The sequence below is a fragment of the Alosa pseudoharengus genome, unplaced genomic scaffold (genome assembly GCF_046254945.1).
Source record: "Alosa pseudoharengus isolate Yale_2024_CS ecotype anadromous, Long Island Sound unplaced genomic scaffold, YU_APseudo_1.1 YU_APseudo_1.1_scf_11, whole genome shotgun sequence".
NCBI classification, from domain to species: Eukaryota; Metazoa; Chordata; class Actinopteri; order Clupeiformes; family Clupeidae; genus Alosa; species Alosa pseudoharengus.
In genome coordinates this window covers 31,441,627-31,468,877 of record NW_027468576.1, presented here as the reverse complement: position 1 = coordinate 31,468,877, position 27,251 = coordinate 31,441,627, and the positions used below count along the sequence as shown (strand labels likewise).

At 46.6% G+C, this 27,251-nt stretch overlaps 1 protein-coding gene across 4 annotated transcripts in view; it reads left to right on the top strand.

The window, feature by feature from the left end:
• The window catches only part of abl2 (c-abl oncogene 2, non-receptor tyrosine kinase), a 51,483-nt gene extending 24,588 nt beyond the window's left edge, over positions 1–26,895 (top strand). Inside the window, exons 1-11 of one of the 4 annotated variants that reach the window (XM_076278878.1) lie at positions 9,888–10,134; positions 11,455–11,619; positions 14,584–14,879; positions 15,810–16,082; positions 16,470–16,554; positions 16,932–17,109; positions 17,363–17,547; positions 17,784–17,936; positions 18,354–18,443; positions 18,719–18,916; positions 21,604–26,894. In XM_076278878.1, coding sequence (XP_076134993.1) covers positions 10,005–10,134; positions 11,455–11,619; positions 14,584–14,879; positions 15,810–16,082; positions 16,470–16,554; positions 16,932–17,109; positions 17,363–17,547; positions 17,784–17,936; positions 18,354–18,443; positions 18,719–18,916; positions 21,604–23,366 — 3,516 coding nt within the window. In that variant the 5' untranslated portion in view covers positions 9,888–10,004 and the 3' untranslated portion in view covers positions 23,367–26,894. The other 3 variants (XM_076278877.1, XM_076278879.1, XM_076278880.1) reach the window with 3 other exon arrangements.
• The last annotated feature ends 356 nt before the right edge of the window (positions 26,896–27,251 follow it).

Below are 27,251 nucleotides of genomic sequence, written 5' to 3'. Positions count from 1 at the left end.
AATGCGAACGCGTGTAGCCAACTTTAAGAGAAGATAGATTAACGTGACAAATGCCAATATTTTTCCCTTGACCGGCCCAAAAGTGAAGCGGCCCACCGGGAATTCTCCCGATTATCCACTCCGGGCCTGGCTGCCTTATACAGTAAGATACCTTCGTTTTGACAAATTTTGAAGGCAGCATAACATATCCTTCATGCTGCCTTGCCGTTTTATTCACAATAAAATAGAATTTTGACGTTGATGACCGCATGAAGGATACGTTATGCTGCATTCAACGTCCAAAATTCTATTTTATTGTGAGCAATTGAACGTACGTTATTCTTCTTTCTGGTTTCCTGACAACGGTGTTCTGTGTTGCTATCTTGCTAGGCTGTCCGAAACAAAGTTCGTAGCCGGGACCTTGATGCCTGCTACGGCAAGTGACTCGGTAGAGAGCTGAAGACAGCAAGGCAGCAGAAAGCTGCCTTCCATTTCGTACAGCCCCCTACGAGTTGATTCTGCCCTCTGTTTCTGCGTATATAAGGACCCGATGGGACCGTGTTCACCTTTTGACCTCTTGACCTGTAACCTCGTAGGCCGCTGCACTACCACAGCGGACTCTGCATTAGTCAGCATATCAGCCTGACTGACCTCTCCTCCCATCCCCCTCCTGTCCCGCTCACCAGCTTAGTCTCCAACACGAGCAAATGGGCTTCAACCATCCTCCCTCAGGTCCTCTTTACTGCCCACTCACTGCACTCAGTGGACAGCTCTGCCTGGGAGTGTGTATGTGTGCATGTACATGTACATGTACATGTGTGTGGGGGAAGTGGGATGTAATGTCAAGCAGGGCATAAGTCAGTCCCAGGCTTTGGTGGGCAGTGAAGATGGGGTGCTGAGATCTCCATTAGATGGCCTGATTAAGAGCTCGGAGGCCGGATGCTTGTGGCAGTAATAGCTGATGAGTGAGTGAGCTACGGCCATTTCCCTGGCTGCCATGTGCCATTACTCAGCCATTCTGATGCATGGGCTCGCTCGGGGGGCTGATGGCATCAGGAAGATGGGATGAGTGGAGAGGAGGGCGCGGATCGGAATTCCTCACAGGACTGAAAAGGTGCTGACAGTAACTCATTTGATGACCGGTTGCTCCCTTTTTTAAACGCATACTTTAAATGACACAATCGAGTATGCCGGTCAAGAGTCGTGCTTTTGGCTTAAGGGTAATGAAGGGAATCGTGTGGAAAATTGTTTCAACATAATTGCGTAGTCCTTCTGAGCTCTCTCTTAGACCTAGAAAGAGTCCAGCCAAGTGAAACTTACCATTTCCTCTGGACCACAGTGTCATGTTATGCAGCTCTCTGAGAAAAGAAACATTCAAGCTCATTTCAGTCGTATTTATAATATGTGGGTACTGGCTAAAAGATGTAGGTACTGGCTAAAAGATGCTTTAAAATTGTGTTGCTCTAGCTGTGAAATTTTACTGATCTGTCAGGCTTCATAAGCACTGCAATGAATAACAGCATAACAAACCCTGAACTTAACCTGATTTTGGCCGTCGTGAACTTCTCACCCCGCTCCATCCCACCCCCTGCAGATCCCACCCCCTGCAGAACCCACCCCATCCCACCCCCTGCAGAACCCACCCCCATCCCACCCTCTGCAGAACCCATTTGCTATGTGTTTGTGTGTTCTCTTCCAGCCATAAACACATGTTTGTTTGCCCCCACCCTTTCCACACTATTTGTTGGTCCATGGCCTTAGGGTCAATGCGTACGGACACACACACACACACACACACACACACACACACACACACACACACACACACACACACACACACACACACACAGAGAGACACACACACGCGGACACACACAGAGGGCTGGTCCTCTTTCAGTCCCTCTACACTCAAGTGCCTTCGCTATTTCAGTGTTTTACTGGAACACACACACACACACACACGCAACCTTCCTCCCAAAAGAAGAACAAGGTAGCCTTTGTCTCCCGGGCCAAGAGGCCGATGTTCATTCTCCTCATTAACACACTGAGACAAGTGTTTGTCCGTGTTGGCCGTCGGTCTCGCTCTCCCTCGTCCACTCCCTGTGTCCCTCTCTCTCCCTCTCTGTTTCTATTCTCCCTCTCCCTCCTACATGCCATTGTCTGCAGTCATTGTTGCTGCTTCCTCTAGCCCTGCTGGTTTGGAGCTGTGATCATTGGGGAGGTATTTATTGCCCATATTGTTTTGTTTTGCACGGCAGCTAAAAATACTCCCGGCATCCCTGTCTTTATCCCTCCCTCACTCCCATCCACAGTGAAGCAGGCTACAGTGATGGCGGCACAAGGCGCTGGGTCCGGCACATGCTCTGGTTGAGCAGGCAGGACCAAAGGACAGCCACAGAGGCAGCTCTTCTGCCTAATAATAATGACTGACAACCAACCACCATCAATAACAGACACTCTAATAGTAGCTCTTTGACACATGACACAGCATTTTAAGTAGCAGTATAAAGCTGTCTCTATTGGTGGAGGAGATTTATCTTTTTATCTTTTGGTAATCCTTTCTGTCAGCCTGCCTGTCCACTTAGTCTTAATGTGCTTCATTTGTGGTTTTGGGAAAATAGCCTAACTCAAATGTAATAGGCCCACAACAGATTATCCCTCAAACATTAAACAGGATTATTTTTATACTAATAAATAACTTTTCATACGATAAAAGTGCCATCATTTCTCTCAGCTTTTGCTCACACTCTGGAAATTTCAAGAAGGCTGGATAATGTATTCATTTGCCGTTGTCATAGTTGCCACATCTTTTGATTTATAGACAACATTAGATGTATTTTATGTGATTTTCTAGCACACATAAGTCTGGTAGCACAAAGTAATGGAAATTCGTTGATTCATCTGTCATTACCAAAGACAGGTTTGACATTTATATGGTAAGTGATTCCTCAAAAGGCTTTGGATTATTGTCATTTTCTTAAAGATCCTACGGGTATACCGGATTAGTCTCTCAAATGTCCCATTAATTTATTACATTCCTCAATCCCATTAGAAGTATGCCATTGGAAAGTGCTCCATCAACTTTACAGTGCACAGAAAGTGCCTCATTAAGCTTCAGAGAGACCGGCCAGAGCTCTCTGCTGTCAGAAGTGACTCAGCGCGTTGGAGGGAGCGGCGAGGGAGCTAAAAAGAAATGGGAGGGAAGGGTGTGGGGGAGGCAGCTCTGCTGATTCTGAAGATAGACTACTAATGCATGCTGACTGCTCCAGGCAAACACTCCGCTGAAATGGCTGCTGGAAGCACTGCACTACCTTGGCAGTTTTCCAGTTTGTCATGCATTTTTGACATTACGAGTGCCATCGTGGTCATCATAATCATCACATTTGTCAGTCACTCGTGGTGAGAGGAAGGGTGACCTCTGAGGACTTTGCCTTTGCTTGTGGCTCCATAAGCAGCCCGGGCTGGGCTGACTGAAGCTGGCAACCTTGAACCCCCCTCAAACCCCCACCACCTCCACCCCCCCGGGTCAGTGCCAGCTCTACCCAGTTGTGCCCATCAGCCACGTCCTGTCACATTCACACATGACCGGAGGGGCAGATGTTGTGCGGGTTGAGAGCTCCTGTTTATCAGTGGGGAGAAGCTGACGTGTCGCCGTGTCATCTTTGAGCTCCACTTCAGCTGTCATCTGTGCCTTCTGGCAGAACATGGAGATCTCAAGCTGCTGCAAGGGTCCTTTCATGTGCACTCTGTGTTTGTGTGTATGCATGGGTAGCAGGCACACACATTACAGAGATATAGTGGCGAATAAGTATGAAAATGAGAATAGGTTAAAAATGTTACCCATTTCTAGGATTTCCATTCCATTTCTTACTATAAACCAATATTGGATATTTTGTAGCATATTTTCAAAATAGAAAAATGTCTCCTAGTCCTTTTTCTTCGGTATGTGTTCTTGGTCCCCCAGCATCAGTTTTTGTAGTGGCCTCATTCACAAAAACACCATCAGCAGTTTTGCTGTCAGCTCTGTGGTAGTTGGCCCTCCTGTCTCGCTCCCAGAGACTAGATTGATCCAAGAGACGATCGATCATCATTCTATCCGTCAATGATTGCCCTGCCAGGCACAGCTGACTGTGCACATCCCGATCTGCCTCTGCAGCACTCGGCTGGCTGACACACATCTCCTGTCTCTGACGGAGCCACCCAGCCGCGTATAATTCGTCTGTCTGCTGCCCTCAGATTGATTCAGATTATGCCACATGGTTCTGGCTGCGTCAGCATCTGGCCCGTACAGTGGGTGGTGTTTCGGACCTGGCAGTTCACACCCTCAGAAGCGGCTTTATTTGACTTCTAAAGCCCTAATGGACTGACATGGGGTTCTGGTGCAGCCTTGTTGTGGTATGGAAGCAGTAGGCATACCTATGTGTCGTCATGCCCACCTCTGCTTTGGGCTGCTTTGATGATGGATTTCTTTAGCCCTATAAAAATGAAATATGATTGACCTAAGTAAATACCTTAACTGGCTAAGTGAAAATGTTTTAAAGTGGTCTTTAACAAAGCCCTCTGACTCATACTTGTGATGCCTTGATATCTGAATCATTGTGCTCAATTGTGTGTGTGTGTGTGTGTGTGTGTGTGTGTGTGTGTGTGTGTGTGTGTGTGTGTGTGTGTGTGTGTGTGCGCGTGTGTGTGCGTGTGTGCGCGCGCGCGTGTGTGTGTGTGCGTGCGTGCATGCGCGCGTGTGTGTGTGTGTGTGTGTGTGCACGTGCATGCGTGTGTGCGTGTGTGTGCGCGTGTGTGTGCGTGCTTGCGTGTGTGTGTGTGCGTGTACATATGTGTGCATGTGTGTGTGTGTATGTGTGTGTGCACGAGCAGTGATAATAGATAGCTGCTTCAGCTGCCGCAGTGACAGCTGCGCGGGGGTCCCTCAGTGACGAGGTCACCCCCTGGGTGAATGTGCCCATTGAGCCGGAGTCTGGACGACCCACACCACTGCCACAGCTGTGACTGCTGGAGCTGCCCAGCCGGCCGTCCTGCCGCACGCCTGCCATACCACCGCACAAAGGCACACGTATACACACATATACACCCAACAGTACGCTCACACACATACGTGACTAACAGCAGACACACACACACACACACAGACTAACACATACATCCAACAGCACACTCAATAGTATACTGTAGTTTATGCATACGCTGGCAATCAATGGCACTAACAAGCAGTGCCAAACAAGATCACACATGATTGCTTTGCGCATACACACACACACACACACACACACACACACACACACACACTGAACAGCATTGATGCGCCAAGCGACAAACACGCAGGCACACACTTCATACACGTGGGCACATACATTCACTGTGGCGTGCATAAGGGCCATATGGCGTAGTCCTTTACAGTGGAACTTGTGTCATAACAGCTGCTGGATCAGGCCGGGCAGAAGGTGTTTTTCTTCCTCAGTGAAGGCCAGGCCTTGGGCGGAGGCTTTCAGCCTACACCCACTGAACAGACCTTGGCAAGAACATGCCACTTGGGTTAGTTGGAGTAATTCAAAAATTACCCATTTCTTCTGGATTCTCTGTTGGTCAGCAGCACACCTGAATCACTTATTTTCCTGGAGCTTTGCTGTGGTTTCTTAGATGTTTGCTTTTTTGTTTTGTTTTGTAGGATAAGAACTAAGAGCTGCTAAAAATAAAGCTGTCTTTGGTCTTGACAGGAGACCTCACCTCTCATGCCCACTTAGCTGGCTCCCAAAGAGTATGTAGGCACTCTGTACGTCACACACGCTGCCTGCCTGGTGACTCTGCGTGATGTTGGTAGACCTCACAGGATGTGAAGGTGATTATGGAAAATGCATTACTTCGCAGTTATTCCCGGAGGCTACTTCTCTGAATATATGGCGTAGTGATGAAACAAGGTGCTACTAAGGAATTTAATAAGGATTGCAAACATCCTGTAAAGATTAGATTGTAGGAAGAACAATGAACACACATTTTCACCTAACAATGGTCAGAACCATACACATTCATTGTTTGGGCAGTTTGTTTACTTTCAATGTCTTTCTTTCTGGTTCTGCCCTTTTACTGCCTTTCTGTACCATGGAGCTTAGAGCTACTGCTGACACATGTCAGAGGGAGAGTGAACCATCTGCTATGGAGTTAAGTTATAGCTTACAGACCACCCCACACACACACACACACACACACACACACACGCACACACACACACGTAGACACGCACATACTTGCCATATACACACATGCATGCACGCACACACACACACACACACACACACAGACACACACACACACACACACACACAGACACACACACACACAGACACACAGACACACAGACACACAGACACACAGACACACAGACACACAGACACACACACACACACACACACTCCCGCTGTCCAGTGAGCTCAAGTTTCCCTTCATATCACACGTGGGGGTTGTGGCCCACCAGACCCGTCGTGGCCATGGAGAAGTGTGCTCACTCGGTTCGCCGTCCAGCCACACTCTCTCGGAAACTCTGACTTCAGATGCCACATCAAAGTGTGAAGGGGAGGCTACTGGCTTCTGCTTCAAACTTACCAAGCTAATAGGAGTCACTCCTTTTACTTAGTGTGTGTGTGTGTGTGGGTGTGTGTGTTTCCATGGGTCTCGCTGTGAGAATCAAACATCTACTTAATTCCTCCTCTGAGAAGTAAACTCTGGACTCGTGGGTGTGTGTGTTTCTTGGGAGTATTCAGTCCGTCGGTCAGTTGCCTCAGTCCTCTGAAGAGAAAGAATGGTGAAGCATCAGTAGGACCAGAGAAGAACAACAGAGGGGGTTTTATTTGGAACTCAAGAAGACTAAAGCTGAGCATTTGTCTGAGGAGTGGAGGCCATGTACTGGGAGCTCTGGCTGAGCCAGGTGACTGGACCTGGTTACAGGAAAGACCTGCACTCCCTTCTCCTGGTAAACAAAGGTGGGATAGGCTATGTGGTGTGTGTGTGTGTTTGTGTGTCTGTGCGTGTGTGTGTGTGTGATTAAGTTCTATTTGAGTGTGTGCCAATAGTGTGGTTGTGTTATTTAACTAACTCCAGCGCCCTCCACATGCTCCGACTGGCCCCTGACGCTAGCGCTGCTATACATGTTGAGATGTTGCGTAAAGGCTGGATTTAACTGTTTATGTACAGCACAGGCCAAAAGTTTGGACACACCTTCTCATTTCAATGCGTTTTCTTTATTTTCATGACTATTTACATTGTAGATTCTCACTGAAGGCATCAAAATTATGAATAAATGCAAAGTTATTTGGCCCACAGATGAATATTTGTCAAGTTATGGCTTGCTGAATATGGTATTAAATAAAATAAAAATAGCAACTTTGAAGAAACTAGAATATAAGACTTGTTTTCAGTTATTTCACACTTTTTTGTTAAGTACATAATTCCACATGTGTTCATTAATAGTTTTGATGAATCTACAATGTAAATAGTCATGAAAATAAGGGAAACGCATTGAATGAGAAGGTGTGTCCAAACTTTTGGCCTGTACTGTACATACACCTGTGGTGATCTTCAAATCACTATCAGCTTTACTATGTGCTAATGATTTATCTGCCCCCGTTCACCAGATAAATGGTCAATATTATGCTATTAGCAAGTTCTTGGGTAATTGAAAAAAACAACAACAAAAAAAAGTTATCTGAAAACCTTTTTCTAGGAACTGATCTGATGTTGCTCAAAGGGGAAAAATCCTGAAGCTATAAGATTGTGGGTATCACTATAGTTATTTCAACATGGAACTCTCTTTTGTAGAAGATTCTTTTGTAATGATGGTGCCGAACAGGTGATGACCGATGGCATGCTTGTGAGATTTGCAAACGTAAAAGCTGTCATTGTAGAATGGGTGACATGGTCTTGCCTACTATGCCGTGTGTCTAATATTTAGTTAGCCTACTCAGACAAATGTTGCTGGGCTGAAATGCTTATTGGCCATAGAATAATGACCAGATAGTTCATTAGCCAGAGGCCTACATCAGTGGGCTAAATGAAGATGATGTGGTGGTTGTGGACTAGCAGACCAGCAGTTGAATTAAATCATGTGGCTTATAACACCTTAGTTTGTAACACCTTTACACTTCCTCGTTGTTGCAGAAAGCACATCACAATCCCTTCAAGGGGTGGATGGGAAATGTTGGCTAGTTAATCAATCTACTAACAGTATGCTGTGTGGATAAGAGAAAAGGAGCATCTGCATTTTTGACTATTGAAAATCATCAACCTTCAGGATTTCTAAATATCCTGTTTTAATAACCATGCCAGCGCCCCATATTAAACTTGTTTATGGGCTTAGTCGCTGTTCTATCAGTGTTTACACTTGCTGTTAGTCACGCTGACAAACATGGTATCTCTGTGTAGAGGCCATTGGAATGTTCACTATGTACTTTCGTTTAATTATGAAACTTGAATGGATGTTCTCTCTCCTTCTTCTCTTTTTCTTTCCTTCTCTCTCTCTCTTCTTGCAACAATTCAGGTGTGTGTGTGTGTGTGTGTGTCTGTCAGTAGGATTGAACTAACAATTATTTTCATTATTGAATAATCTGTTGATTATTTTCTCAATTATTCCATTAGTTGTTTTGATTCCATTGTTGTTTGATAAAAAAAAATAATGTTTCCCAAAGCACATTATGCCCTAAATTGCCTTATTTTGTTCACATGCCAAAAATATTTAGTTTTAGGGCTGCAACTATCGATTCTTTTTGTAATCGATTAATATAGCACTTTATCGATCGATTAATCGGATATTTTTTATTTTTGCATTTTTAACAACCAAAACAAATAATGCATAACGAAAATGACATGGCTGTAAAATGATCAAGCAATTGGCACAGAGGCATTTATTCTAACTCCAACATCAGGCTACAAAACTAAGCCCATTTATTGCAATTTACTCATTTAGTGTTTATAAGTGCCAGTGCCCCTTGTGCATGACTTAGTATGGACAGATTGTTCGCCCAGCTATGTTGTGAAGTGCCGGGAGGGAGAAGAGGGAAAGCAATTTAATGTATTAATATGCACAACAAGTTTCATGCTGTAATCTAGACCTGACATCAAAGTAAATGTAAAAAATAAAAAATAGCCTACCATTAGGCTACTAACAAATAACACAATTTCTGGGGTGAGCCTATTCGCTATGGTAACCTAGCAACGTGTGTGTGTGTGTGTGCACGCGTGCGGTGCGTGAGGGAAGATGAGGGTGCATGCATGTGTGTATAAGAAGGGGTTCTTTTTTAGGCATAGTGTCTTGCAATTGAACGTGAATAAGTTTACTACTTAAAAACATCAAAGCTAAACATTATATCACGACATCGCTACAAATACAGTATGTGATTAAAATAAGCCAACATCAATGTAGGCTGTAGGCGTAACTCGATGAATCGTTTCAGCCCTATTTAGTTTACTGTTATAGTGGAGTTAAGATACAAATATTCAAGTTTAAGAAGCTGCGATCAGAGAAATGAGGTATTCTCCTTAAAAAAAAAAGATACAAATCGATTACCATAATAGTTGCCGTTTTATTTTGTAGTTGACAACTAATCAAATAATTGATAATTGTTGCAGCCCTCTCAGTCAGTCTTTGTTTAATCTACTCGTGGCCATTTCTTTCTCTCCCTTTTCCACTTTTCGTCTCTTCTCAACCCCCCCCCCCCTCTCTCTCTCTGTTGGTAAGCAGTTGCCCAGGCTTGCAAGACAGCTGTAGAGTCTGTGTGTGTGTGTGTGTGTGTGTGTGTGTGTGTGTGTCCATAGCAGGGAGCCCGCATAATTTTCCAACCACGCAGCCCAGCCACTCCCCTCATTCATTTAAAAGCCAGAGGTTCTGGGGGGGAAAAGCAGCAGTGAGTAAAGAATTCCTGGCAGAGCGGAGATAGTCACCTCTCGAGTTCAGGAGTGTCCCACCACGTCTTCGAGAAAAACGCGAAAACCCGATTCCCATAAGAGAACGTGGCCTACAGAGTATGACTCTGAGGACCCTACCACCCAGCAGCAGTTTCGAGGAAGAGCGGGCCTGGCTCACGGGCCACCCTTGCCCCAGCGTCAAGAATGCAATCTACAGCCGCCTCTCCGTCTCAGGTGCCCCCAGCACAGGTGAGCCGAGAGCCCTGCCCTGGGTGGGAACCATACCTCTCGTACCAGGCCGCGTCTGGGCCTGCCTTGCCCTGCCCTTTGCCACCGATAACAGCTCTTGAGTTGGTGTCTAGCGACGGGGAACGTCAGCCAGCAAGGGGTTTGGACTATGTGGAGAATTAAGTGTCATGAAGTGTCATGATGAGTCTGATGTTGAAAGAATTAGAATCAAACTGACATGGGTAAAGCTTGCGTTTGTTTAGTACTGGTTGACAATGAGTGACGTGTTCCCTGTTGGTAGTTTGAATAGGTTTGCGATCAGAGTTTATTTACCATGAGCAAAGGGAGTAAACGCAAAACCTAACATGGCTTTCTGGTCAACTTAAACGTCTGCTGCCTGTCAGTTTTTTTGTTTTTTTTTAAAGTTATTATTATTATTGGACAATAATGTCGCTAGTACTTGTGCAAGGAGCTCTTATTCCTCTAAAATGTTTCTTCTTGTGTGTCTTTTTGTCTGTGATCTGTGTAATGTGTCCTCACAACCTTTCCTCTCATGCTGTCCATCCATCTGTCAGACCTTCTGATGCTAACTGAGATAGCTCTCTTGTTAGCCATCTCTTTCAGTTCTCATCTCTCTTGCTCTCCTCTTATCTATTTTAGGGCTCTCTTTGCCCAGCGCAGAGGTCAATTGGCCTCTCTTTCTCCATCTCTCTCTCTCTTTTTTTTTCTCTTCCCCCTCTTCCTGGAAGTCTCTTGATATTCCTTGACAGCTTCAGTTCTCACCCCTTCTTCTGTCACACTAACATGGCCGGTGTTCATTCTTAGCTTTTTCTCTTTGTCTTGGCTGATCCTCAAAGGACTTTCCGAACTCACTATTACACACTTTCAGCTTTCTGCTTTCTTGAACTCACTTCCTTCGCACTTAATACTCTCTCACTCCATCTAACTCTTCTCAGAGAGTGAGAGAATGTGTGAAGGAAAGGGCGCACTCTCCATCTCTTCTGCCACTCCTGTTTCAAACCGGCTCATTTATCATCCTCCTACCATCAATATGTGAGTGTTGGATTTATGTCTGTTATTCCAATTTGGAACCACAGAACACTTCACTCTTCTCTTATTTTTATCAGCAATTCTCTTTTTTTTTTTTTTCTCTTTTGCTCTACTCTTAACAGAGTCTATGCACTGTGTTCTCTACATCAGAGGTCTTTGTCCTCTCCGATGTCTTCTCTCTCGTCTCGTCTCGTCTCATCTCCCACTGCCTCATGCCTCACACCACCATCTCGCCGGCACCGTTTTTAGCCTCCTTCTCACCAACTCTCTTTTATCTCTCTGTCCCCGCAGAGGCCCTGCACCGGCCGTTTGGGCTGGACTCGGCGGCGTTGACCGAGGCTGTGCGCTGGAGCTCCAAGGAGAATCTGCTGGGCGCCACCGAGAGCGACCCCAACCTCTTCGTTGCACTTTATGATTTTGTCGCCAGCGGCGACAACACACTAAGCATTACGAAAGGTATGTATTTTCAGAGGAGTGTCCCAACACCTCAGTTTACCTGGGGTCACAGTTGTATTCAGTGGTTGTACTGATATCGTATAGAGACTAAGTACATTTTAATTGCATCGTAAGTGCATTTTAAGAGTACACATTGTTGGAGCTTGGAGGACTTGAGTTGTCTTATGGAGAATACACTGCAGTGATTGCACTGATTATGACATGGCCATGTCACCTCTAAAGGTTTTTTCACAATTTAGCTAAAAGATGGCCTGGTCACCATGTTGGACTTTGTCAGCTTTAACTAGCCACATTAGCATTAACGGACCATAAGAACCAGACTGTAGGCCGTAAATACAACACTGGTTTAGAAGAATACATCATAGACTTAGTATTTCTTAAACTGTGTTCTCACTGTCAGTTCACATTCTGGATTTGGAGACTTACAGGAACACTACTACAGTAGTTCCTCCTATTGGTACCCGCACCCGGAATCTAATGAGTCTTGCCCCCCTTCCTCACCTCGCTGGGGTGCCTCAGGGAGCGGCCCTGAGGGCGCTGATGATTGTGATGACTCGCGGGCTCTGGCAGCCAGCGCTGATACCAGCAGGAGCCTGAGATATTGCTCACGCAGCGATGAGTCTGGCCACAGAGGATGTGTGCTGAGAGACCATCCCTCTCTCTTTGCTCACATTTCTGTCCTTTGTCTCATCCTTTTTTATGGCTCTTTTTTCACTCAGTTTTATCCCCAAAGTAACCTCTTCGTTTAACCCACACCTCCAGCCCTCCCCCAAAATATTAGGGATCAAAGGGGGAACCCACCCAAGGGGGACTGGCTTAAAATACCCTTGCTTTAGAAGCTGAACGACCTTGTCTCCTGCGCGCTCGCTCGCTCCAATTTTTTATTAAATCCTCCTCTCCTGATTTAAATTTTAATCAGGAAAAGAGAAGCCCATTTAAAAACTAAAGCACAACTTAATTACCCACAGTCCCCAGCGTGCCTTGGCTGTAATGCCTTAAGCGTGAGTCAGCCAGAGGAGTGTGTGTGTGTGTGTGTGTGTGTGTGAGTGCGCGAGAGAGAAAGAGGAGCAGTTTTAGTGCAGACACACCCCTCCCCTCTCACGGCCAGTCTAATGCCCATTTAATGGCTAATCCCTTCAGCTGTAATGCTGGCAGGTGGGTAAACAGGAGGGCTGCTCACATCAGAGGGAGATGGGAGTTAGCGGCGCGCCTGGGCCCTAATCGCTGGTTCTCGTCTGGGCCTCGTTCATGCCTTCGCCTGGTAATAGCCCCGGTCATCTGGAGCTCAGTGGTGTGTTGCGCCCAAGCTCGCAGTGCTGGCGATGGGTGACCCCGCCGGCTCAGCGTCAGCCACACTGCAGCGGTCTAGACATTCGCTTGGGCCTGTGGGAAATCGCCCCAGCTGGAACAGGGCGTGGGAGCAAACGTGAGCCTTTTCCGCGCTGGGCTGGGCGGCAGATGGGGACTCAGTCAGTAGGCGCGCCAGTCAGAGGCACGGGCACCAAACAAGGGGGATGAGTTTCTGCACGCTCAGGTCTGCCCGGCCAGCAGGACACAAAGAAAGAAGGTGTGTGTGTGTGTGGGGAGATGGCACCAGCTATGCTTACCCGACATCAGTCATCATCATCATGGTAGGCGCCGAGCTGATCCAACATCAGCAGTTGTTTTTCTTGATGGCGCAGATATAAAGCAGAAAGAGAGGAAGGGGGGAAAAAACAGCGAGATTGAAGGAGAGCGAGGTGAAGCTACCATGATCTCTTGAGAGACACACACACACACACACACACACACACACACACACACACACACAATCAGAATCAGAGAGGGAAGCGGCAGCTAGTTGTGATTAAGCCTCTCTGAGTGAAAGTGTTGATGCACGCGGAGCCTCTCCCGGCCCATATCCTGACCTGACCTCATTCACAAGGACCTTACTGGCCCGAGGATCCTTCATCAGCACTCTCTCTTAGCCGATTAAGGACCGGGAGAGAGAGGAAACGGCGAGGACTAAAAGAGAGGCAAAGCAAAGGAAGGAAAGGAGAAGACGTGAATGAGCCGAGAGTAACATCAAGAGTGAGGAAAGAGAGGAGGAGGGCGAACAAGAGAAAGGGACTTATGGATAAGAGAGGCTCTTTAGAGCATGAGTGAGTAGGGAGATTCAGCAGCATTTGCGCCTCAGGAGACACGTGTGTGTGTTTTGTGTTTCTCTGTGTGTGTGTTTGTGTTTCTCTGTGTGTGTGTTTGTGTTTCTGTGTGTGTCAGTACTTGCTTTGTCCTCTCAAATGGGCATGGCTCTAGAGCAGCCCTAAAAAAAGAGAGAGCGAAAGGAGGTCACACCCAGAGACTGGGTCAACAAGTGCCTGTCCCTTGCCTGATCCCGTGCCCTCCAAGTGCCCAAGACGCCTTGCGTAAGGAGCTCAGGCGTCTAGCCGTAGCGAAGCCGCGGGGCAGAAAAACCTCTGCGTGGCTTAAGGACGGCTGGACACGGACAGACGGAGAGGTGCTGGGGATAGCCTGGGAGTGGACGGAGCACAGTGAGCGGACAGTCCCCTCCGGAGAAGAGAGCCAGAATGCTGTGTGGACTGACAGCTGTCGTTGAAAAGCACTGGATTGGTATGACATTGTAGATAACGTGGTTTTGTTTGCTCGTGAGGTGAGGTTAGGAGAGGTTTTCTGCTTTGAGATCAGCCCATGGATATTGGGATAAACGAATGGGAGCATACAGCTGAAGGTTTAAAGGCTGACTGGAGACCAAAGTCTGTACTTTTGAAAAAGGGAGCTCTGGCATTATGGTATTGAGTTTAATATTGATCTTGAAAATGTCTTTTTTTCCACTCCCCCTCTCCTCTTGTCCCTCCCTTTTTCCTAATTTCTTTTTCCCTCCTCTCATCCTTCCTCTGTTATCTCCTCCACTTTCTCCTCCTCCTCCTCCTCTTCCTCCTCCTCCACCCCCCTACTCTCCCTCAGGTGAGAAGCTGCGCGTTCTGGGCTACAACCAGAATGGCGAGTGGAGCGAGGTGCGCTCCAAGAACGGCCAGGGCTGGGTGCCCAGCAACTACATCACGCCGGTCAACAGCCTGGAGAAGCACAGCTGGTACCACGGGCCAGTGTCGCGCAGCGCCGCCGAGTACCTGCTCAGCAGCCTCATCAACGGCAGCTTCCTGGTGCGCGAGAGCGAGAGTAGCCCCGGGCAGCTGTCCATCTCGCTGCGCTACGAGGGACGCGTCTACCACTACCGCATCAACACCGCCTCCGACGGCAAGGTGGGCAAAACTCTTAATGGGTGGTGGTGTCCAGTTTCTTTTTTTTCCCCTGTCTTTTGCACTCTTATTTTTCTGTCTGTCCTTCTCTTTCTCTGTGATTCTCTCTCTCTTTCTCTTTCGCTCTCTCTCTCTTTCTCTTTCACTCTCTCTCTCTCGCTCTCTCTCTCTCTCTCTCTCTCTCTCTCTCTCTCTCTCTTGTGTTGGTCTTGTTTCTGTCAGTCTTCCGTCCCTGACGTGTTGTCCCATGAGCTTGGGCTCGTGTCCGTGTGACAGCTGAATGGGTGCATGATCACACACAACATTCCCCTCTGTGACACGTCCAGACATTCTTAGTTTTAGTCTCCTCAGTGCAACTCTATCTAGTCCTGGTAGTAGCAGGCTTATGTATAAATGTTCTCTTTTACACTGTTTTGGTCTGCCCATCTCACTATTATTCAGTCAGTGTCCATCTCTCTTCCTTCTCAGTTGCTCTCTCTGTCTCTCTCTCTTTCTCTCTCTCTCTTTCTCTCTCTGTCTCTCTCTCTCTTTCTCTCTCTCTCTGTCTCTCTAGCTCCCTGAATCGATACCACACACTCTCTGAGTCCACCACACTGCTTGTCTTAATTCTCTGAATCAATGATGCCCTCTCTAGCCCTTTTTTTTTCACTTTGCCTGTCTTCCTTTTCCGCTCTGCATTCCTTACTTGAATCTTCTATCCATCTATCTGTCTCTTTTTCTCTCGCCCTTTTCGCTCTCCTAATCTCTGCTTCGTACATGCCTGTCCCTTTGGGCTTGTTATTCCTTCTTCTCCCCTTTCACCCCCCACAAGTCCTAATCCCTCTCTCTTTAAGCCCTCCATGTTTCCCCTCTTCCTCTTATCCCTCTCTTAATCTCTCCATCTCATCTCTTACCCCCCCCCCCCTCTCGTTCTCTCTCCCCTCTACCTGGCAGGTGTACGTGACGTCGGAGAGCCGCTTCAGCACGCTGGCGGAGCTCGTGCACCACCACTCGACGGTGGCCGACGGCCTGGTGACCACGCTGCACTACCCGGCGCCCAAGCGCAACAAGCCCACCGTCTACGGCGTGTCGCCCATCCACGACAAGTGGGAGATGGAGCGCACCGACATCACCATGAAGCACAAGCTGGGCGGCGGGCAGTACGGCGAGGTGTACGTGGGCGTGTGGAAGAAGTACAATCTTACCGTGGCCGTCAAGACACTCAAGGTACGGGATGGTCAACTGTGTGTGTGTGTGTGTGTTGGGTTCATTAATTGGCATTGTTTTGTGGAAGGTGCGCAAGATTAGTGGGAGCAAGATCCTGGGTGCTTTTGCTTGTGTAGCTCTGACATGAAACTGATATTTTTGCCGTGGCATATTGCCACCTACTGGCCATTTGATGTATTACAACCCAATTTGCCTTCACAATTTGCCTCCATACATTAGATAGATAGATAGATACTTTATTGATCCCCAAGGGGATTTCAAGATTAGGTATTCATTAGGTCTTCATATGAATACCTTTTTGTGACAGAGGGTACAAAACACAAAATATAATTTACTGCAGTGAATGTTATCCTGATTTCCCATGTTTCCTGTGCTCTGTGTGTTTAGGAAGACACTATGGAGGTGGAGGAGTTTCTAAAAGAGGCTGCTGTCATGAAGGAGGTGAAGCATCCCAATCTGGTGCAGCTACTCGGTAAGCCCCCCATACGCAGCCTCAGCCAGCCCTCCACATTGATTACACTTTCCCTTGGACATGCACTCACAAGATTAAAATAATACTTTGCTGTCGCTGCTGTGGCCTAATATCTAATATTTCTATATATATAGAAAGAGAGAGAGAGAGAGTGTGAGAGAAAGAGCCTACATACATTAAGGCTCTTAAGCACTTATACATTACCCTTGTCTATGATCAAGTAAAAATCCCTTTTCCTCTGTAGTCATCAGATTCTCTTGTCATTGTCCACATCTTTAGAATACAGATAAATCCGAAAACTCAAATCTCTCTCCCTGTAGTGAGCACTTATGTGTGTGCCTTTTATGTGTGTTAATGTCTCCCTCTCCAACTTAAAGGTGTGTGTACACTGGAGCCCCCCTTCTACATCGTGACTGAGTACATGCCCCATGGGAACCTCCTGGACTACCTGCGTGAGTGCGACCGTGAGGAGGTGACTGCAGTGGTGCTGCTCTACATGGCCACGCAGATCTCCTCCGCCATGGAGTACCTGGAGAAGAAGAACTTTATCCACAGGTGAGGGCTCCACAGGACAGATCTTAAATTCCACAAAGCCATATTTATGAGTATTGAAATATAATGAAACATAATGAAAAACATAAACAAAACATAATGAAATATTTGTAATAAGTCTGTGCTATCAACATTTAAACTTCATGGGAAGTAGCCCATAGTAGTATCATCTTGGTATTTGTAGTGTAGCCTTTTGGACTATTTTAATGTCACTGACCATGCTGGGCTTACTGTGTTACTGTGTCCTCTCCTGCAGGGACCTGGCGGCACGTAACTGTCTGGTGGGCGAGAACCACGTGGTGAAGGTGGCGGACTTTGGGCTGAGTCGGTTGATGACGGGGGACACGTACCAGGCCCACGCCGGAGCTAAGTTCCCCATCAAGTGGACCGCTCCGGAGAGCCTGGCCTACAACACCTTCTCCATCAAGTCAGACGTCTGGGGTGAGTCAAGAACACACAACTTCTCCTTCTCATGTCCCATGTTCTTTTGTCTGTCTGTCCCTTATCTTCCTTTGTCAAACTTTCAAAAGAGCTAGTTTTCCTTCCTTACTGTAATACTCATGTAATGAGCTAGTATAGACAGACATTTAGCACTGGGCTTCTTGGGTTAGTTCTCATATCCCTGATATTAGTGAAAGTACATGGTGTCTGATTGTTCTCTCTGGTTTGTATTTCAGCATTTGGTGTGCTGCTGTGGGAGATTGCCACCTACGGCATGTCCCCATACCCGGGCATCGACCTGTCCCAGGTGTACGACCTACTGGAGAAGGGCTACCGCATGGAGCAGCCCGAGGGATGCCCACCCAAAGTCTACGAGCTCATGAGGGCCTGTGAGTACCACATACATACACAATGATGGATATGCGCTAGCACAAGTAGGGAAGCTAAGTGTGTAGATAGTATGTAAGTATGTCAATGTATGTCAACTTTTGGTAATGTTGCAGCAAATTTGCAGCAATGTCATTATGCAAATTAGGTTTGTCATCAGAAGTTCACTGGAAGTTTGCCATTATTGGCTAATTGTGATGGCAAATCACTGGCGAACACATTTGCCACTAGTGGCAAACTTCTCATTGTTGCCAGAACTTTGCTGGAAGGTTGCCTTTAGCGGCCAACACTGGCAGTGATATTTTCTAGTGAACTCATTTGTTTCCCACAAAGGTTTGCTGCAAATCTGCCGCATACATTTAATTTTTGTAAGGGGTGTCATTCTCTGTCCTAAACTGGATCTTCTGTCTCTTGCCCAGGCTGGCAGTGGAGCCCCATGGACCGGCCCTCCTTTGCCGAGACCCACCAGGCCTTTGAGACCATGTTCCACGACTCCAGCATCTCAGAAGGTACTAGCTCTCTCCTCTCCATGCCTTTCATACACACACAGACTGAGACTTACTTATGTTCAGACCCAACATAAAACAGACCCAAAAATCACACTGTAGAACATGAAAACATCTCCTTTTCACGGTAGCTTGAGGGACTTGGCTTCAATTTTCTGAACATTATGTGGAACTGCTCATTGTTCAAAATGACATTGAGCCCATTTCTCATCACATGTAATAACTCCTCTACTCTCTCCCATCTCTTCTCTCTCTCTCTCTCTTCTCTACCCGTGCAGAGGTGGCAGAGGAGCTGTGTAAGACCTCTAGCCAGGGGGCTTCCTCTCACTCCTTCGGCCACGACATGCCGCTCCTGCCCTCCAAGGTGTCCTCCCGGACCCTGCGCAAGCACACCGAGAACAAGGAGAACATCGAGGGCGGCCTGGATGGACGAGGCGACTCGGAAGGAGGAGGAGGAGGAGGGCTGGGTCCCGCAGGTACGGCATCACGCTCCCGCAGACTCCAGCGCAGGCTCCGTCGGATGGGCCGCGTCTTCATCGACTGAGACAACGCCACACCACGCCACACCACTCAGTGCCTACACAGCGGCAGGCACAAATGAGCAGCACTCACCCACTGAACAGGACGGCATAATAGTCATTTGATTCCTAACATTAGCGCACACATAGCCAACTAGCAAGTCATTTGTGAAAATCCAAAACACAGAGCCACACATATTCATTTGTGCCAGAGTTGTGCAGAATTCCAAAATTTAATTTTGAAACTGGCTCTTAAATTCCAATTCAATTATTGAATTTCACTTGCATTTCAATTGAGGTAGCAAACAGGAAGTAGAATTGCAATTTTGCACAACCCTGATTTGTGCCTATAAATGTAAGCACAAATACCTTGTACTGGAGGAACACTGTGGAACAGTGTATCTGTACAGCAGAGATGTAAAAGTCCAGCTTCAGAAAGTAAAAGTCCTGCCATGTATTGGTTCTACTTGTGGGCTTAGCACAGGTAATTTCGCTAACTAGATGATCTACACAGCCATACTCTACCTGCACTTGGTACTTAATGCTTCTTTGCACTTCTGGTTGGATGTCAACATTTGGCTTTTTCATTGGCTCTGTACCTGTACTCCGCTAAATGGCAATAAAGTTGAATCTAATCTAATCTAATCTACCTGTTTTAAGAGTTGTGCTAATTAGAATCAACAAAATGTGGCAGGACTTGTACTTTCTGAAGCCAGACTTTTACATCTCTGCTGTACAGTCAGTGTAAGAGGCACCATGCGAATTAGGAACTAAAGTATGCCATTTAGAAAACATTGGCAGCTTGTCAAGTGAAATGCAAAAGGGAACTCGTAGTCATACTTGATCAAAATGGCGGTCCTTGATTGTACTCTTTTCACATTCTCCTTCAGTGTGCCTCAGTCTAGTCTCATGGTTTCACTTCATGAGTCATCCTAATAATCCTCCTCACTAACATGATTTCAAAGAGAGAAATCTGACGTTCTCCCTCACTACATCAAAGAGAGAGAAAACCTGGAGAGCGGCCCACTGGGGCAAATCCGCCTCCGCCCGCCCCCAGCACGCTTAATCCGATCAGTGCGCTTTATCTTCAGATTAAACAGAGTAGCTAATCTGGGCCTGTATCTCCTTGGTGTTTGGCCGCTTTGGCCCTCCAACTCCCTACCTTAATCCCAGTGTCATCTGATCATCCTGCCACCCGCAGATTAGCCGCATCCTGCATGATGTGTCAACAACACCAATGTCTGTCCTGGCGTGGATTTGTGCTGCTCATCCTCCGATTTCCTGACTCATTGCTGATTTGATACCGAAATGCACTGAACGATTCACTAACAGGCCTTCCTTTGTGTCATTTATAATTGGATTAAAGTAATTCTGAAGAGCTTGTCTATATTTGTAATGTTTTGTTATGATTATAAATAGCCTTATTTATTCTAACTAAGATGGCTACCATTTATGTGTTTATGTACAGTGTTTATATTGAATATACTCCATCCACACTTGAGCAGATTGATTTTGGTCTTTGCATTTAAATTAGGTGACATGCCTAATACAACCACTTAAAAAAGATATTTCTGTTTGTTCATTTCTGGTTGTTGGTTCATTCACTCCATAATGAAGTGTGGTCTCCATAAACAGGATGCATCCCTAAATGTACACCCACTAATCACCCTCACCCCCCCACCTATCACTCACCCATATAGAACCTTATATTTAAAAAAAAATCTAACATCCCTAATCCCTCTGCATCTCCTCACACAAGCATGTGTTTTCACCCCATCACAATAGCCCATCTCTCCCCTGTTCACTCTATTCCCACACAAGTAGCTTCCTCCTATTGTCTGAAATCTATGATTGCAAGGCAGTTTTAGAGGCCGTATCCCTCAGGTATGAGCCCCGTGGGGGGTGGTTGGCAACACAGCGGAATAGACCAACCACAAAGACAGATAAGATGTATCTCTCTAGCGACGGGAAGGCTGTGCCAAACACTATGCTGACACACACTTTCACTCTGATGTGCTGATTCAGACAGTAACATAAGCCTCTGTTCCTCACTGCGTTATTGCTGCAAGCCAGCTATTAAAGCAGAACCTGCAGGCACATAGCCAGGGGGCTCCCATAGGACCGGCCAGAGGAAGCGCTAATGGCAGTTTCCTCTCATGCCGGGTCCTTGTAGCGGAACCGATGAACAAAGTCCTCTGGTGCACGCTTCCATTTATACATGCATAAAATCCTATCTTGTCACAAAGGCACATTCAGGGAAAGACTAAAACCTCCTACAGCCAGGTTCCGGTTACAGTCTTATCCTATTAATAGCACGTCATTGTTATATATTAAGGCAGAGTGGAGGAAATGCGTCTTGTTGTATTTTTAGCACCTGGTTTCCCCCAAGGTAGGAAAGCGTGACAGATGAGAAAGTGATCATCTTAACCATGACTCATCATGCTTTCAATCAGAGAGAAAAAGATGAAAAGTATTTTTTTCTGGATTCACTTTACTGTTGGTGGTTTGAAGTCTTTCTGATCAGTTCTTCTGACAGTCTTGACAATTTCTGAGAATTTCACAACTGGTGAAGCTGCATTAGTAAAGGTGGGGATTTTATGGGGGGCCATTTTTTGATCGTCCTCCATCTTGTCTCCTCTCTCCAGGCCTGATGGCGTCTCTGTTGGGAGGGGAGGGCCGTTCGGGCAGCTCCCCAGCGTTGCCGCGGAAGCAGCGCGACAAATCTCCCAGCAGCCTCCTGGAGGACGGCTCGGAGACCACCTTCACCCGGGACCGCAAGGCCGGCTTCTTCAGCTCATTCATGAAGAAGAAGTCTTCCTCCTCCTCCTCCTCTTCCTCTCCCTCTGCCCATGCCCAGCAGAACCTTCCCATGCCCCCCAAGCGCAGCAGCTCTTTCCGAGAGATGGAGACGCAGCCCCACAAGAAGTACGAGCCCACGGCGGCGTTCTGCGCCCCGCCGCCCCCAGACGGGCTTGGCTTCTCCCCGTCCCACGGCGAGGCCAACCACGTCCAGGCGCGCTGCTGCGGCGCCGCCTTCGGTCAGAAACCCGGTGCGCCCTCCGGTGGACAGGTAGGGGGTAGCAGCAGCAGCAGCAGCGGCAGCAGCTGGGGAAGCCTGGCCGGCTTCTTCACCCCACGCCTGATCAAGAAGACCCTGGGGCTGCGCTCGGGCGGGGGCAAGTCCCAGAGCTCGGACGAGAAGCCCTTCCCCAGGTCCAACTCCACCTCGTCCATGTCGGCGGGGCTTCCCGATCTGGAGCGGATGGCTCTGACGCTGCCGCGCAAGAGCAGCAGCAGCAGCAGCAAGCCGCCGCTGGAGCGGACGGCCTCCACCACCTCGCAGCCCGAGAACGGGGCTCCCGGCCGGCCGGCAGAAGCGCCGCTCACGCTCCGGAAGATGGACGAGGGCACGGCGCAGATCCGCGAGCGGCCCAAGGCCAAGCTGCTGCCGCGCGGCGCCACGGCGGGCACCAGGGTCCCAGGCGTAGGGGGCGAGGGAGATGGCGCCGGTCAGCAGGACACGATGGGGGGACAGGACAGGCAGGGCTGGTCGTCGCCATCGAAAAGTGGCTCAGCGGGCGTGCACAACCACAAGGTGCCGGTGGTCATCTCGCCCACGCTAAAACACAGCCCGGCGGACGTGCACCTGGTCGGGGTGGACTCGCAGGGCAACCGCTTCAAGCTGCTCACGGATCACCAGTCCGCCGATAGAGACCGGCCACGGCTGGTCAAGCCCAAGTGCGCACCCCCTCCTCCGCCCACGCTGCGCTCGCTTTCGCAGCCCTACGGGGCGGAGGGGCCAGACGAGTTCCCTCCAGAGGTCAACGGCGAGGCGCCCACGCCCACGAAACGTTCAGGCCGGGGAGGAGGAGGAGGAGGGGAGAGGGAGCGAGAGCGGGGGAGGCCGGCCGTGCCCCCTCCGCAAGTGCCCCCGGCCCCCTCGCCCTCCTCCACCCCGACCAAGCTGGCCAACGGCGCCTCCACCACCACCCACACCTCCTCGGTGGCCTCCAAGGTGGCACTGCGGCGAACTCGGCAGCAGGTGGAGCGCGTGCTCCCCGACAAGGTCAGCAAGGAGGCCCTGCTGGAGTGCGCCGACAGCCTGAGCAGCGCGCTCCACAGCAGCGCAGAGCCGGCGTCCAGCAGCTTGGTGCTGGACGCCGGGCACCAGCTCCTGAACTACTGCTCGGGCTACGTGGACTGCATCCCCCAGACGCGCAACAAGTTCGCTTTCCGCGAGGCCGTGGGAAAATTGGAGCTCAGCCTGCAGGAGCTGCGCGCCTCCTCCGGGACAGGAGGTGGAGGAGGAGGAGGAGGAGGAGGAGGAGGTGGGGGTTTAGGGAACACTCCCGCTTTGGACAACTTGCACAGCTGCATTAAAGAAATCAGTGACGTGGTGCAGAGGTAGCCACTGTGAAGACCTTACCCCCCCTTTTCCCCCCTTTGACTCCCTCTGAACTTCCAATCTCCCAATATCTCCATTTTTATTTCAAACTGCAGAAACACAACAAAATGGAAATGACAAAGTGGGTTTCTGTAACAAGTGTTTATTTAATCTTTTGGGGGGACAGAGAGTGCAAATCTCAGAAGTACCTCAGATACACACACAGACACACAAACACACACACAAACACACACACAAAATACTACAGACAGTCTCAGTATTGTTTACAGCTGATTCTCAGTATAGACCGGTGGAGAACACAGTTCTGAACATGTATATAAGCTTGTCATGTACACCAAACTACCAGTAGTTTGAGTTACTCAGATGACTATCTCTGACTGACTAAATCACATGCCAATCAAAACACATCATGTCAAAGTTCAGTCAATCAGGGTTACTGACCGCAACAGGCATGATGAGTCTACACATTAAAGTGCCACCAATGTCTTGAAACACAAACACGGTAGTAACGATAGTGGTTCACACCTTTGGGAGGAGTCCCACACATGGTGACACTATAGATTACTCACATGCATATCTGTTGTAACTGGATGCCATCAAACCCCAGTGCACAAACCTCACAAGAACTGGTAGGGCTGTAGAACAGATGTGTGCTGTGTGGGACAAGTGTAGATCAACGTTATTAATCCCCTGGACCATTCTACAAAGAGAGGGTACCATGTAGCCAGAAGTGTCTGTAGGTTCAGTTTAGTTGTTAACTTGTTTTCAGTTAGTTCCTTCATTGGTGATCAGCCAAAACCATTCATGGTCTATAGCCACAAGGTTAGCCCCCTTTGGTTAAATTGAGCCATATACATTTCATCTCAAGAGGAGTACTCGTGGTGCTATTTGAGTTTGTAAGTCACTCGTTAATGTTCTCATTTGCTGGGTGCCGGGTAGGGCCCTGTAACAATTAATGATTGGAAAGGGTCAGGCCGTGTGTGTATAGGAGAAGTTGCCTTCAGATTTGAACAGTACTGAAATCCATCAGTTCTGTCCCAATGTGCCTGGTTTGTCATACACTAAAATGCAACTTTGATCAATAGCATCTTAGGCCCATCACATTTCCAATTCATCACATTAAGAGCAAAGTTGAAAGTTGAATTTCAGAGGTGCGTTTTCATTTTTTTATGTTTTCTATTATAATTTTATACCTGCACAAAAATTGTGCGGTAGCCTAATGGTTTCACTTTAGAATATGTTTGTGTATAAACTTGAATTTTTAAATTATTTTTATTAAAAGCACAGACATCATGTTTTTAAAAACCTTTTCTTTTGTAAATATTGTGCATTATTTCATGTCCAGGAAAGTTCATGGATGTCACATTACCCTTGGGTACTGGGATGTATACAGCTGGACTGATGTTTAGAGTTAAAATGCAGAAATGAACGTGGGAGACACTCCATCCCCCATTGCTTCAACTACACTATGAATGTATGCTGTCTTGGGTTCTATTTCTTTCTCTCTCTCTTGCTCTGTCTGTCTCTCTCTTTTTCTTTCCTCTCTCTCCATCACTCTCCATCTTTCTTCATCTCTGTCTTTCTCTGATTCAAATGTTGGAATGTTCTGTCTTTCCATTGTTCATTTCCCACCCCTTATCCATTGGAAGGTGTGCAGTGTTGCACCCATTTGAAGTCTTTGCCATCAGTATGAGTCCGATATTAGAATACATCGGCTGCCATGTTCAAAATAAGCCTAAAGGAAATCTGATTTCCTCTTCCTGCCCAGGCATGCATTGTGTCGCTGTAGAGAAGAGTTATCGATTTCCAGGCTAGTGGTCCAGTCCGTGGAGTCTGAATTTTCCAGAGCCTGTCTTTACTTTATTATTTCATTCACTAAAATGAGTTGGCCTTCAGTTTCCAGTTAACAGAGGTTTGGCCAATAATAACACAAAAAATGAAATAATTCAAAAAGTGAAGTGACTATCACTAAAAACAATGTATTAACATTTATAACATCAAATGCTTAAACATAAGAGAGCTCCATAATGTAAGAAATTGGTTAGGTTAATTAATGGTATGTGTTGCTCATTCAACATGTCTCAATAGCAGTAGATCATTTACACTGGAGAGAACTTAAAACAGGGAAGGTATTTATGGCTTAGCTTCTTGTAGTTCTATCATGTAGACCTTTGTATAATCTATGGAAACAGCAATGGAATGACTGAAAGTTGAGCTTCTTGCATGTCATTGCTACAGCTCTGTCTTTTCCAGTCCTGTTCTTACAACATGATGGATTTGTAGAATGTTGCACAGTTTCCCTCTGACCAACCAGTTACCACCATGTGTCATTCTTATTAAGCATCTCATTTCAAATGATAGCATTTCTACCTACTGGACATATTTCCCTTTATGGTGTACGGTGCCTTCAGTAAAAGATTTGTTTTGTGCACTACTAAGTGAAGAGACATGGTCGGTTCTTCCCCAAGCCCCGTATCCACGTAGCAATTTATTGTCCCACTAAACAGAAAAACCTGCCATCATGTATTGCATGTTAAATAAAAGGTGCTGGCAGCCCATGCCTTGCAGATTAGTTGGTCACAGCCTAATGTCCTGTACCACAGCCTTTTTACAACGGCCTGCAAGTTCTTCACTTAATGCTTAAAGGTAATGCAGTTACACACACCTGGTACATGCTTACTGTATTGTGCACCCATGCTTTTACCATTGACATGGGGTAAATGTTTTTCAAGAAAAAAAAGTAGATATATTCAACTCTGCCCCTTATTCTTTAAAAATATATAAATATTGTTCTTGATGCCTGCTTTGACGATTATTTTTTCGCCTTCTGTAATGGTCAAGGTTTTCTGCTCTTCTAACAATGTGACCTTTAGAATAAAAACTCATCAGTTCTTCATCACCGTTCAAACTGAGGAATATACAAAATGTTCTGGGAAAATGAGTGCATTACAAATATGTATTTTTCTCTCACTGCCTTTTGCATCATCAAAACTGATGTCACGAGGCTAGTGCACTGGATGCCAATCTGTCACATAATCTATTAAGAGGTCATGCATAACCAGAACACATGGCTGTGTCTTTTAAAGTATTTTGGTTTCGGAATGTCCCATTTCAGTCAACTGATACTTAGTTAATGTGGCTTAATTTTTTAGACAATATGTCTTTATTTATTTGATGCCTTAATTTATTTTTCCATTTAATTTCATTTTTTTTTATTATTATTATCCTGGAAACTCCTTTGGAGGCTGTCTCTTTTAATGGTCTAAAAAGTGCTGAAGAAATTGTATGTAAGCATCATTTATACCAAAGGCCACTTATTCTTCAGTCCTTAAAAGTGCAATGAGAATGGAACACTCTTAATTTTGAATATATGTGAATTTAACAGGGATTTTAAGAAATAAATGGCAGAGGTTAACAAATTTAACACAGTATTTTTTTTTCTTTTTGTAAAAATATATTTTGTGTGTTTCTAATTTAAAGCTCACATTTAATAGTATATTACTGTGAAGTTCTTTTATCAGTGTTCAACTTGTTGTAAATAATAAATCAATAAAAAATGTTTACGAATACAATGTTCTGCATCTTTTCAATTTGTCTTTGAAGAAAATGAGCCTATTGTGTTATTTAAAACAATCTTGTTTAATGAAACTTTGTATTATTCTTAGAAATATTATGAGCAGGCTACTATTTTTAGTCATAGGCCTAGGCCTACTAGTAGTGGTATGTTTTGACATTTATGTTAGTGGGTCAGTAGCAGGGACTGGATTCATTTAAAAGTAACTAATACATTTGATTCATTATTAACATTAACAATTTATCCATGAGAAATAAGTGTAACTTTTGAGAACATTCAGTGGGCTACAAAAGGTAGCATTCTGAGACAATCTT